At 40.9% G+C, this 12,539-nt stretch overlaps 1 protein-coding gene across 4 annotated transcripts in view; it reads right to left on the bottom strand.

Annotated features, from left to right (window-relative positions):
* LOC127379306 (kinase non-catalytic C-lobe domain-containing protein 1) overlaps positions 1 to 12,539 on the bottom strand; it is a 40,611-nt gene extending 28,072 nt beyond the window's left edge. For 3 of the 4 annotated variants that reach the window (XR_007888286.1, XM_051428756.1, XM_051428766.1), the window contains exons 1-6: positions 12,048 to 12,539; positions 8,346 to 8,544; positions 5,244 to 5,302; positions 2,506 to 2,652; positions 675 to 792; positions 444 to 583 (exon numbers count right to left, since the gene is read on the bottom strand). Coding sequence is in view for 3 of the 4 variants with exons in the window: in XM_051428756.1 (XP_051284716.1) it covers positions 444 to 583; positions 675 to 792; positions 2,506 to 2,652; positions 5,244 to 5,302; positions 8,346 to 8,544; positions 12,048 to 12,152 (768 nt within the window). In the remaining variant the exon portion in view is untranslated. The remainder of the gene's footprint in view (positions 1 to 443; positions 584 to 674; positions 793 to 2,505; positions 2,653 to 5,243; positions 5,303 to 8,345; positions 8,545 to 12,047) is intronic. The other variant, XM_051428747.1, reaches the window with a different exon arrangement.

The following is a 12,539-nucleotide window of genomic DNA, read 5'->3' as shown; positions in this document are numbered from 1 at the left end:
CATCCAAGACCTAAGAAAATGAATGTTTAATTTTTAAAAGGAAAAAAACTCAATTCAGGATAAATGATAAATACGTAAAATCAAAAATGTTGACTTTGTTATGTGTAGCCACCTCTTGACAGTTTCCACAGCAGATTGTGTGTTTCCACCTCTGGCAGAAAAAAAAAACTTCTGTGGAGCTTTTCCCCAACATTAGGTGGTAGATAAGTTAAACTGATGAGGAAGAATTTAATTATTTCTTCCTCCAGAGCAGCTTTTAAAAAAAAAAAAAAAAAACCTTTTTTATTTTTTATTCTTTTCTCCTTTTCTTATTTTTTAAAACTGCTCATCTTTTTTGTTTCTAACCTGTAGCACTTTGAGATATTTTGATGAAAATGGCATTATAAATAAAACGTATTATTATAATTATTAGCTGCTGGTTGTGGCTTCACTCTGTCACATACCTGCTGCCTGGACAGACCATTTGCTTTAACAGAACTGTCAACAGACAGCTCTTTGCTATTATCATCCGAGCTCAGTCTTTTAAGCAGACATCTGGGTTTGGGATGCTGCCATCTTGCCTCCCAGGAGCCTTCCTGGCCATCTGTGGATATACAAAGAGAGACATTAGTACCAGGAGAAAATCACAGCAGAGACCAAACAGTGACATCTGTAAATTGAGATGATAAAATCACCTTGAAAGGTTGAAACTGATTCGATGGACAGCACCCGTCGGCCAATAGAAGACAGCTTCCGGCACACAGCGGCAGAGGAGGTATGAGACAGCCGTGCTTCAGCCAGAGAGAGGATGTCCTGTGGGAGTATCAAACTTGCATGTTTGCAATATTCAAAATGGAATATTCTGGACAAATCTGTCTCAAATAAGATGCAAACTTGAGTCACTTAGAGTTTGGAATTAGTGCTTTTGATTGTATATTTAAGAAGTTAGGTTTCCATCGTAAGGATAAACTGTAGTGTATTTTGGATATTCTGTATATTATTGAGCTTTTTATTGTCATTATGGGTTCCAGTGCATTATATCACATGTTGTTTTATGCAGTTTTCTATTTATTCTCTTGTATTAAATGCCTTTTACTGATTTTGGTGTTTCACATTGATAAGGGAGTTGATTGTATTTTCTTATACTTTAGGTTTTGTTGACAATAGACAATTTAATCTTTAAACGTTCATCTAACTGGGTTGAATGCCATGTGGAATTCACCTGAATAGGAAATAAAAATATGTTTTCTCTTCCCCTGCCCCTTCCCATGTGTTGTTTTTTATGGATGGTTGACTGCCTGCTGTACCTTGCATTGATTGCTGTTCTTTGCGAGTATGTAAGAATACACTGTATGCAGGCTTGTTGTCATTTATATATGAAATGCCTGTCAAAGGTAACTGGACCAAAGCGTAGCTATTCAATAAATTTACCGGAAGTGTCAACAGTGTGCAGGGGCTGATTTGTGACTTTGATTTATCACTTATTCTCCTGCGAATCCGTCTGTCTACTCACAGGTGTGCAAAGATAACCTTTTCTGTTCCGATTTTACATTTCATCACTTACTTCTCTTTGTGAAGAAAATAAAAATCTAAGATGTGCAACAGTGTTCTGTGAATCTTGTAACGCACTTACAAAGTATACTACTGAAGTAAACTATGCTTGTCATTATGAGCCAAAACCACTTTTCTTTGACATATTTTCAGGTCACATTATGATCTATCACATGCTTTAATACAAGTACAACTTGTCTTTTATCTTTTATTTTGTAAGGCTGCATTTTGTTAATGAAATGTGTTGTTATCTTTAATAATTTAGACATATTTTTAGACATAGTTTTTCCCTTTTGAAGTTTATGCTGTGACAATACAGGACAATCCCACTGTGTGATTTGCACTGACACAGAATTTCCACTTGATGCTGCTCAAGAGCACTGACTCTATGTAGTGCCCATTAGTTCACTAATAGTGAACAGAAAAATGGACTTAAATGTGCAGCCATAATTACTGTAAACACATTCACTTCTCGGACCCTTGTGGCTCTACATGTGACTGTAAAGGAACGGTGATGCAGTGCAGTTCTGGGATATATTTTATGACTTTGTTGTGTAACGACATAATCAGGGCTGACCACACCAACCATCTCTTTGGGTCATGATGACTCTAAAATTACATTAATTTATTTCTCTATGGTTTTATCTCATTATGTTTTATGCTTATGTTAGGGTTTTGTTAGTTACTGAATATTTACTACATGTGGTTGCTAAAAGAATTTAAATCTGAAAGCGCAATAATCACTAATACGAGTTGTTACCACTAATTTTGCATTGAATTAAACCTAATTTAACACTTAACTAAACACATAATGACTTAATTTCCGACATTTTACTTCTTTCCTCTGAACACCATGACAACACAATTGCTCAAGTGAGATCTCAAATTATTCTACACCTGCCTCATGATGTTAAAACCATGCAGTTCTCTATAAATCATTCTAGCAGTATAGAACAGTCAGCAGGGTGTTAATACCTGCAGGAGCGGCCTGTCCTCAGGCTTCTCCTCCTGCATCTGCTCCAGCAGCCTCTGGATTTCTTCTCCCAGCTCTGCCTCCAGCTCTGGCTCAATGACAAAGTTCAGTGCGGCAGAAAGCGTAGAGCCCAGCGAGTAAACATGGCCCTGCAGCCGGGGATAAAGGAGGCGAAAACACCATCATCATCATTTTCAGGAACCAGCTGCAGCTGTGAATTTACAGCGAGCACAGAGATCTGAATCTATGAATGGCTATAGAAAAGGCTCAAAAACAGAGGATCCTCTTGCCATTTTGGGCAGTAATTGTCATGTATTGTACATATTTATGACAGAGCTTTTGTTTTGCTTTGCTGCTCTGACAGTGGATATTATGGTCAGGTCTAAGGCAGCAGCGGATTTGAACCAGGTGCTTCAGAGTTCAAATCTCGGACGTAACGATCACTTTCAACAATTGAAGTGGACTGTACCCATACTTATGTGGTAAACACATGTGCAAGGCGGATCCCAGTGTGGGTCACCAAAATAGAAGAGTAAACGCTCAGCTGAAGGCCTTAACTCCTGTTTTGCTTACACTATTACTTTGGCCGTGCGTAATATCTCCCTTGAGGGGAACACACTAGAGAAAAACACAAGAGAAGTGAAGAAGTTGTTTGTTAGACAAAAACTTTGTGTTATTACACAGCAAAAATAAGAATGCATGGTTTATTTTGAAAGATGGTTACATAAGTCTACTGTAAATTTATTCATGTTATGGTGTGAAAAGTGACACCACTCAATGGCAGTGTGTGAGCTTCACATTTGAATTCTTTATTTCCACAGAGGAAGCCAAAAGCTTTTGAATCCAGTCACATCAGAGGCATTATTCTATTTCACAGCAAAAATACATATTTCAGATTTCCCCTATAGCACACTAGTATAGGGCAGATGTATAGAGAGATCTCTAAAAAGGAATATAAAAGTTACAGAGATCCAATCAGTAATGATGGCAGAGCATAAATAACATTTATTAAACCCACAATAGTCATTAAAAATAATGCATACTCATCCTACAAAAAAGATCCAGTGGCAGAAGTACAACAAGACAATCTGTACACACAGTGGAGTACACAGACACATTCATACCTGGAGCTGCTGGTATATTCTGCCTTATGATGTATGTTAATACACAGCTCCACTAAAAGAGTTCATGCTTAAGTGCCTCACTCACAGCCAGTTACAGCCAGATCATACCTGTCATAAGATTCAAATGGGTGACCATTACAGGATAATTCTGGTGTATTTCAACTGGGGTTTTATTCTTCCAGCTGTGGCCATCATGACCAAACCTATCATTGGTTGAGTCAGACTATATTGTGCTGATGGGCAAGAAGCATACAAAGTCAGGTGACCATACAGGTTGTAAACAAAAAAACAGTTTAGCTAGATTATCTCAACCACTGCATTCAGAGGTGAAACTAAAAGTGAGTGCACACATATTGGTAATAAAACTGTGTGTGCGCACAATTACACAATTAGGTAAAGAGCGACTGCCTGACATGCATAAATGATTGTGGCCCATTTCACAATGATAATACACTACATTAGACTCATGAAGGAGTAGGTGTATATATGACCACATGTCCACTGTAATTGTTTTGTGTATTTTGTGTATTTGTGTATTATGTTTTTCGCTCCTGGGACAATAAATACTATCTTTAATTTTGCAGGTGTGGCTAATATTTATTACTTCATGTACTGCTGGGTATCTTAACCTATATTAAAACATAATCTTTTGTATCAATAATCTCAACGTGAAAAGTAATAAATACATATAAATGCATTGGTGTCAAAAGTACAATATGTAGTGTTAAAGTATGAAACATATGCATAGATGTAAGTATAATAATAATAATAAAATAACATTAAATGGAATTATTCAAGTAAAGTACCAGTACAGTACTTGAGTAAATTTACTTAATGACTGGAAGGTTCCAGTAACACCACTGCTAAAAATGAGAGACTAACCACAGAGGGGAAGTTCATACTAATATCAGATGACAAGAAGACAACCACTAAAGATCTTACACCTAAAATATACATTTGGTTGTATATCACTTCAAATGTCCTGGTTGAGGTATCGATCGTATTTAAAAAAAAATTAAACACAGCTTCAGTTCCAGAGTAAGGGAACACTCAAGGACGACCCAACAGTGTATGGACATTCGACATCATGTAATGAATTCATACCCCTAACTGATATTATAAAACGTCATGCTGGAACAGGACTTCACACCTGGAACAAAGCTGGAGACAACTCATGACAAAGACATATGCCAAATAACAGACCAAAGTAAAAATTGGGACATTCAACTTCTAAAAGAAACATGTGCCGGCAGCAAATATAAACCCTCGTTGAACAGGGGTCTTAGAAGAGGTCTCCTCTTACATGGACCTGTGATGGCCTCTAACTTTAGGTTAGTTTGGGTAATAATTCTACAGTTTACCTTTGCTTTCTCCTCGCAACCTTCCTGTTAAAGAGTACTGCCTCCTACCTATTTCACCTGATCAGACGGAGGTGAGCTTATAGCTGAATGACTGCTGGCTTGTGTGGGGAATTTTATTTTAGGAAAGAGAATGAGCAACACTCTCCTCTCTCTCAGCAAACACAACCAAGGTGCCCGTGACTGTGAAACTCCCAGGGGCGAATGCGTGCAACTGTGACCAGATTAAAATCTATAAGAAGATTCGGCAGCTCTCACCTCAAATGTGCTGCCTGTGTTGTCAAACTCTGGAGGCACAAAGGAGCCTTCTGGATCATCTGCAAGACCAAAACGTACCAATTAGCCGCACCATTAAGCGCGTCTGAAGAGCATACAGTACATCATAATGTCATCAGAAGGGAACAAACGGTGCATCTGTCGTTTGATGTCAACACTCTGATGTATAGCCAGTTCTGTACTGTAACCTACTTGCTGAGCATCCATCTTAATGAGATGCAAATCAGAGGAATATGTATCCCGCATGCTAAACCACAACAGTCCAGTGAGCTAGCGTAGCCGCTTCCCTTCATTTGCATAATTCTCGTGTCAGAGATAATCCCCGACAAACAAGACAGGAGATATTTGCAGATCAGAAGATGGAGCAGCCACTGAGGAGCAGCGCTGCAGCCGCCTCCTGAAGTAGGCCTCTGCTCAGACTGGCAACAAGCAGGACACACAGACACAGGAAAACATCAGCACAAACATGCACCCCCTCAGCTGGACCTGGGATGAGAGAGGTAGAGAGAGAGAGAATGAGAGAGAGAGAGAGAGGTTGTACCCAGAGTTAGAGGAGGGAAAGGAGAGAAGGAAGGGAGGGAAGGGAGTAAAGTGGGTCATGACAGATCTGGGTTTGTCTACTGGAGTTATGATGTCCCCTCCCAGGTGTAGGGAGGCCGCTCCGTTTCGCCTCACCCCTCCTCCTTAGCCCTTTTCATTTCATCCCCTCTTCTTTTTTCCTTTCATCTCCTATCCTTCCCATTTTCCCTTTTTTCCCATTCCTCTCCTTTCCTTCTCTTTCCCTTCCCACTATTCCTCTCTCCTCCCCTTTCTTTCACTTTGTATTCCTCTTCTCTCTCTGTGTATTAATCTCCTCATCTCCTCTTCTTTTTCCTTTCCTACTACTATGACGCCCTCTCCTTATCTCTTTAGCTTCCTCTCTTTCTTATCCTTTTTTCCTTTGCTTTTCTCCTCTTTACTCACCTATCCTTCCTCTTATCCTTTCCTTCCTGTTCCTTCCTAATCCCCTTCTGTCCTTTCCTTTCATTCCTTTACTTTTCTCTATTCCTTTCCTCTCTCATTTCCTTTCATTTCCCTACCTTTCCTTTAATCTCCTCACATCTTTAAATTCCTCTCCTCCTCTCCTTTCATCTTGTATCCTCTTTCTTTTCCTCTCCTGTACTCATCTATGCTTCCTTTTTTCCCTTTCCACCGCTCCTCCCCTCTCATTACTTTTACTCTTCCCTTTTCTTTCCTTTTCTCCCCTCTTTTGCTTTTTTCATCTCCTCTTGTCTCACATAGATTGCCAGTTCAAACAAACAAGGAGAAAGGACAGACGGGAGCAGAAAAGGAGGACACAATATTTCAACCCTTTGTAGTGAGGAAGCTCTGTAACAGTGAAATAGGCAGTGAATGAGAGAAAAAAAGACGGCAGTTGTCAGTGACGCAGTTGCCTCCAGGGTGATGGTGAGAGCTTGGTGAGTCATGTATGCCTACAGCATTTTGGGACAACAGGTAGTAAGAGCTGAGCAATATTACTGATTCAACACACTTTCCAAATGCACTGATCAGATTTCCCACAGAGCACGACCAGTCCCGTTTTATCAGGAACGGAACAGCTTGCGAGGCTAAACCTCGAGGGAAAATTAGCAATTTTTCTTAGTCATCAACAAAACCATTTGCTTACTTTGGCATCACCCACAGTCCCATACAACCACATTCCTGTTACTACTGCAGTAATTAATGAGCTGAAATGAACCCTATTGATGAGTTGTTGCGGCAACAGCTATTCTCGCTGAGCTTCATCACCGCAGCCTTCAAGGTCACAGCTTCACAGGGAGAGCCTGTTTGTGTGCGATTGGATGCTCAAGTGTGCATCAGTTCGAAATTTCATCACTATCGCACAAAGACTTCAACTAAATGGATTCGACGGGAAACTGTGCAGCCAGTAAAGTGGTGAGCGTAGTGCTGTGATTAATGATACAGATGCACTGTGTTCAGCACGAACAACTAACACAGGAAGGGTAATGTGGGCACTGTGGTTTCTTTCTCCATCCACGGGATGAATCATAGCCGAGGGACTGAACACAATCCAATAAAGCACAACAACAAATGAGGCTGCGAAGGATTTTATCTGACAGAGTAATCAAAACATCTCCTCAAAGTGTCTCTATTACTGACTGAAGATTTGCATGGAGATAAATGGATGCAACACTTGCTGTGGCTGTGTAATGTGTGTGTGTGTGTGTGTGTGTGTGTGAGCGCAGGTCGACTTCTGATAGGCTAACCAAGCTGTTACCACAACAACGCTCCCCCTGGCAACTCTAACACCGTAGATCTAATCAATGCTTATCAATTTCTGACATTTGGCATTAGGGCATATATTGAGTGTGTGCTACAGCGTGTGTGTGCTACAGCGTGTGTGTAACAGCGTGTGTGTATGTGCACGTCCTCAAGCGCTGGTGTAAGTGAAAAGATAAAGAATTATATAGAAAGAGAATGAGGAAAAAAAGTGAGAATACCAGAGATAAAAGAATGAGAAAAAGGGGAGGACAGGAGAAGAGAGGAGGTGAGGGATAATAATTCCCGATAGGATGTTTTTCCATTCAGTGTCACAGGGCCTCACAGCACTGTGAAGGAGAGAGATTTCATCTGGGTAAATCAGAGCAGACCTGCAGACCTCAGCACAGCCTGACAGATCCAGTGAGACACTGATAGAGTGTTTTCAAGCAGGAATTTGCAAATCGAAAGTGATACAGATCAGGGCAACAAATCACTGAAGAGAAAAAGGTACCTTCTCTCTGCGTCAAGCAGAGCTTCAACTGCAGTTAAGGTACAACCTCACATTTAAACTCTGCAGTGCAGCTCTGATTTAATCTGTTATGTCTTCTGGTTTCTAAATGTTCTGTGCATGAGAAGACATGTGCCAAAAAATATGAATAATAATAAAAATATGTTACCAGTCAGCTTCATCAGTAGCAAAATCTCATGCAAAAATGGGGTGTATAATAAGATAAGTGCCAATGAAGGTGTATATATGTCCTGTAAGTGGTTTCCTAATTGTACAAATATATAAATGGCAGTGTGCCCGTGCTGTAGACTCACCACTGAGCTGCTCCATGAAGCAAACATTCCCATGGGCGTTGAAGGCCAGAGTGTCTGGCGTTATACACAGGGTGTGGAAGAGGTGGGAGGGTCTGATGCTCTGCAGCGCCAGAACACACTCTGCACACACAGCCCACACCTCCTCCTCCGACAGACAGCTGTCCCGCAGAGAGAGGATGTCTGCCAGAGACACATTCTCCTGTGAACACACACACAAGTATGTCCAGGTAAGCACACACACACACACACAGAATTTTGAGGGCTTGATCTGCATCATTGCTCTGGTTTAATACACCACTTGTGTGAGGCCAAATGTTAATGAGGAACTCTCTTTACTCTTTGCTAATTACCCGCCTTAAGCACAATTCAGCCTTTTGTCCATTTTCTTCCAACAGCTTGTAATTATTTAGCTAGATCAACCATTTGCCATTGTCTCAAAACAATAGAGGAGGCAGAGTGTAGATGTCATCCCAACTAATTAGGGCTGTACCTTACATAGACACAGAAACTATACAATGTCTAATAATAATATATAGTTTAATATATGATTCAGCGATTTATTTTTCATTGTACTATTCTTTACACTCCACATATATTGCATGTCTGTTGCTCTTCCTGAAGTTTTTTCAATTCTTTTCCTCCATTAAAGGTTTTTTTTTTTTTAAAGGAGGTGTTGTGTGCTGTACAAACTGTAAAGCTGCCTCAAGGCAAGTTTGTCGTCGGTGATATTGGGTCATATAAATAACACTGACTTGACTCATACATTTTAATGTCAGGCAGTAGAGACCAGAGAGCGTTCACGTTTCCTTCCACTCCATGAGCACCTAAACGCACCGTCAAAGAAGCGTTTTCAAAACAGTCCCTATGCTCTCAACAGCATTTCAGTCAGCTAGCTCATGTGGAACGGATTTATTAAAATGTAAATACAGAGTGTGCACAGTTAATAGTTTGGTATTAAGGCTCTGACCTCATCACTCTCTGCAGCACAGAGGGACGCTGGAGGGAGATAACAAAGTTCTACCTAAACCCTGGAGAAACTGAATCCAACAGGTGGTTGCTGGGGTGGCGATGGGCACTACATCACACAGTGATACTGCAATACAGTGCCTTACTGCAAATATACAGATAGGAAGATATGGTAAGAACTGATAAGGTGACCAAATGTCTGTTCTTAGATGATCCAGTAAATTAACGGGGTTGCCTTATAAACAAACAAAAGTTGTGTCCATGTTCATTCAAAAGCATTGTGCGATTCCTTGAGGGCCAACAAACGTGTTCAATGTGTTTCCTTCCTCATAAAAGATTAGCTTGAACACTCGCTGGGGGAAAAAGTGTTTTTGTTCAGCAATAAATCTACATTTTCTACACGCTGGCTCCTCACTGTACCTGTCATGCTGCTCTGTGTGTTTAGGAATACCGTTTCTTTCAGCTTTACAAAGAGAAACTATGATGTCAGGTGCACTGCAGTAATCAGTGTTGTTGGAAAATAGTACATTTGAAATAAAGAGACAATTTCTGCTCTGATTTTGCAGCTAGGAAATGAAATCATCACCATAAAAGAAACCGGAAACAGTCTAATGGGGAAAAAATAAAGAGTCAATTTAAGGGCAGTGCAAACGATTCTATGCTGGGAATTTGTGTTGCGGACCGGTAGCATGAGATCCCTAAGCAGAGATATTAAAGAGAGGGCTACCTGTATAAACTATATCTCAAAGTATCTGCAGACTTCTTTACAAAAAATAAAAACTGACAAGCTGTTCACTGTAATGAATTACCGCTCTCAAGCAAGTTTCAAATCCTCAAAGACAGCACCTTGCACAGTGCCCTAATTTTGCACCAGAAAATCCTATATTTTCTTCAATAGCAAGGGCATTTGGTACATGACATCTTGCACATACACCCTTTTTATGCCACGGAGTGACTCTAAACACCCACATGAACACACTGCATCATCTGTGATCCACTATTACCAAATGGCCCCATTTATCCTGGCAGACGCAGTGATCTCAGAGATTCCATGCGGCGTCCAGCATAATGCTGCGGTCTGATTATTACAGGATCTTCTGTTCGGGTTGTGAGTGAACACAAAAGCTGGCCTTAACTCAGATAGAAGGGTAGAAAGTGGGGGGGTGTGGGGGTATCACAAAGCAGTAAGTGTCAATGTCCAGCTCTTCCATTCCATCAACATACTGTTTTTTCCTTCCATGACATAATTTATACCAGAGGATCTCTCAATGGGAACTTATTTTTACTCATTTTACTGCCTGTAACCTCTTTAATATTCAACAGCTGAGAATCGCAGCATTCAGTCCCACTGGCTGCAGGAGAAGTGTCTGTTTTGCTTTATGACTTTTATAGGTGCAGGGGAGTTGGGGCAGATTGTGAACAAAGCATATCGATGTGATCTAGTGGGGTAGAGCACAATTACAGGGCAGAAAAGTGCCACTTCAAGCAGCAACAGCAGCACCAGCCCCATAAATAGACAGTTTCCCTTGAGAACAGTGCAGAGGGAAGCTAGAAGTCTCTCTCACCCCCCTCAAGTTAAATATGCTGTCCTACATAAGTTTGCCTCTGAGCTCTAAGGTTTTGGTGAGGCTGGTGGGGGTGTGCTTCTGCATGCAGGGACTGACAGGAATAGTGAAAGAAAGTAGTAGTAGTTTGCGTATTTGTTATTTACTCAATGCAGTATATTGTCTAATCCTTGATCCCTTGTAACATTTCTCCTAGAAATTAAGTTCCCCATCACTCAATAAAAAAGGAGGTAACTAAGTTACCACTAAAAAAACAGTTTCTTACAATGGTTCATGTCCACCAATGAAGTTATAGCTGGTGGTGAATTGTAACTAAGTACATTTACTCAGGGACAATTTTGATGCTCTTATACTGCTGGAGTACTTCCATTTTATGCTACTTTATACTTACACTCAATTCAGAGGGAAATTGTGTACTGCACTACATTCATTGGATGATGAGCTTATAAAATACGACACAATTGCTTTTTTTTGGCTTGTGGCCCCCTATAAAAACAGAGTTTGGAGTTCCTTTTCACATTTCAGGTGTCTATGAGTTGAAAGTTCCACCAAAGATTCATTTCAGAGGTGAGACATCTAACAGAGACCAAGAGATCGGCGGGACCTGAAGATCAGATGGTTTCTTTTAGATAAAATAGCTTTTCAAAGCCTAAAATAGGTCAAACGAGCCACTATTTCACAAGAAAAGCAAAGATTCAGTCCAAAGAATGAATATAAATATATGTATGAGTTTTTTCTACTCCAATAATCATTCTCTGGGGCCCCTTATTGGGAAAAACTAGACTGCACTACTTTAACTACTACTTCTGCACTTTTACTTAAGTAGAATTTTAAATGCAGGACTTTTGCTGTAGGATCTGAATATAGACAGTTATATAGTCTATCACACATAAAATACATAAAGCCATATGAAGAAGAATACAGCATCTTTGTTATCTGGTGCAAATTAGAGTGCTAATTAAATATTCTAACATTCCAAGGCCTTCAGAAAGCCCCAGCAGTTTGAATAAGTAACGTGTTTTTGGAAGAGAAGAAGAAGAACTCCTCGGTGGTGCGTTTATGAAAATCATGTAATCTAACCAACTTGAACTCATTATGAGATGATGTGCCAGAACACTGGAGACATTATGTACAATCTTCTAAAATCAACATATAACACCCTCTGTCTCACCTCATCTTCCAGCAGTGGAGGCAGGTGCTCCACATCATAAAACCCGTCTCTCTCCTCCGATCTGCCCAAGTAAGTGACCGCTGCATCGCTGCCCGAAGTCTCCATTGCACCAACTTTGATTCCCTCAAGTGGTCAAGCGAATATCGGCCCAAATCACACTGTTCGAGACAGATGACATGCCCGAGCTCTCTGTGGGGGTAGGTCGACTACTTGCTGCAGTCCAGCAGCCAGTCGATGGTCACTGCGGGACACCCCGGTCCAAAAACAACGCCGGAGAAAACAGGGAAAGCACAGCAATGCGCCGCAATCGACCGTCTCCAGCTGGTCGAGGGAGGAGGAGGAGGAGGAGGAGGTGGTGGTGGTGGGGGTTGCTGGCCAGTGTTTGAGGCTGTCATGACTACTACACCTCCACAGAAACAGGCGACACACGGAAGGCGATCATGAGCCGCAGTTGTGTGAGTCCTCCCCTCCTCCCCCCCTCCCCGCGGAGGA

The sequence above is a fragment of the Dicentrarchus labrax genome, unplaced genomic scaffold (assembly GCF_905237075.1).
Source record: "Dicentrarchus labrax unplaced genomic scaffold, dlabrax2021, whole genome shotgun sequence".
Taxonomy (NCBI): domain Eukaryota; kingdom Metazoa; phylum Chordata; class Actinopteri; family Moronidae; genus Dicentrarchus; species Dicentrarchus labrax.
This window is presented reverse-complemented; position numbering and strand designations above follow the sequence as displayed.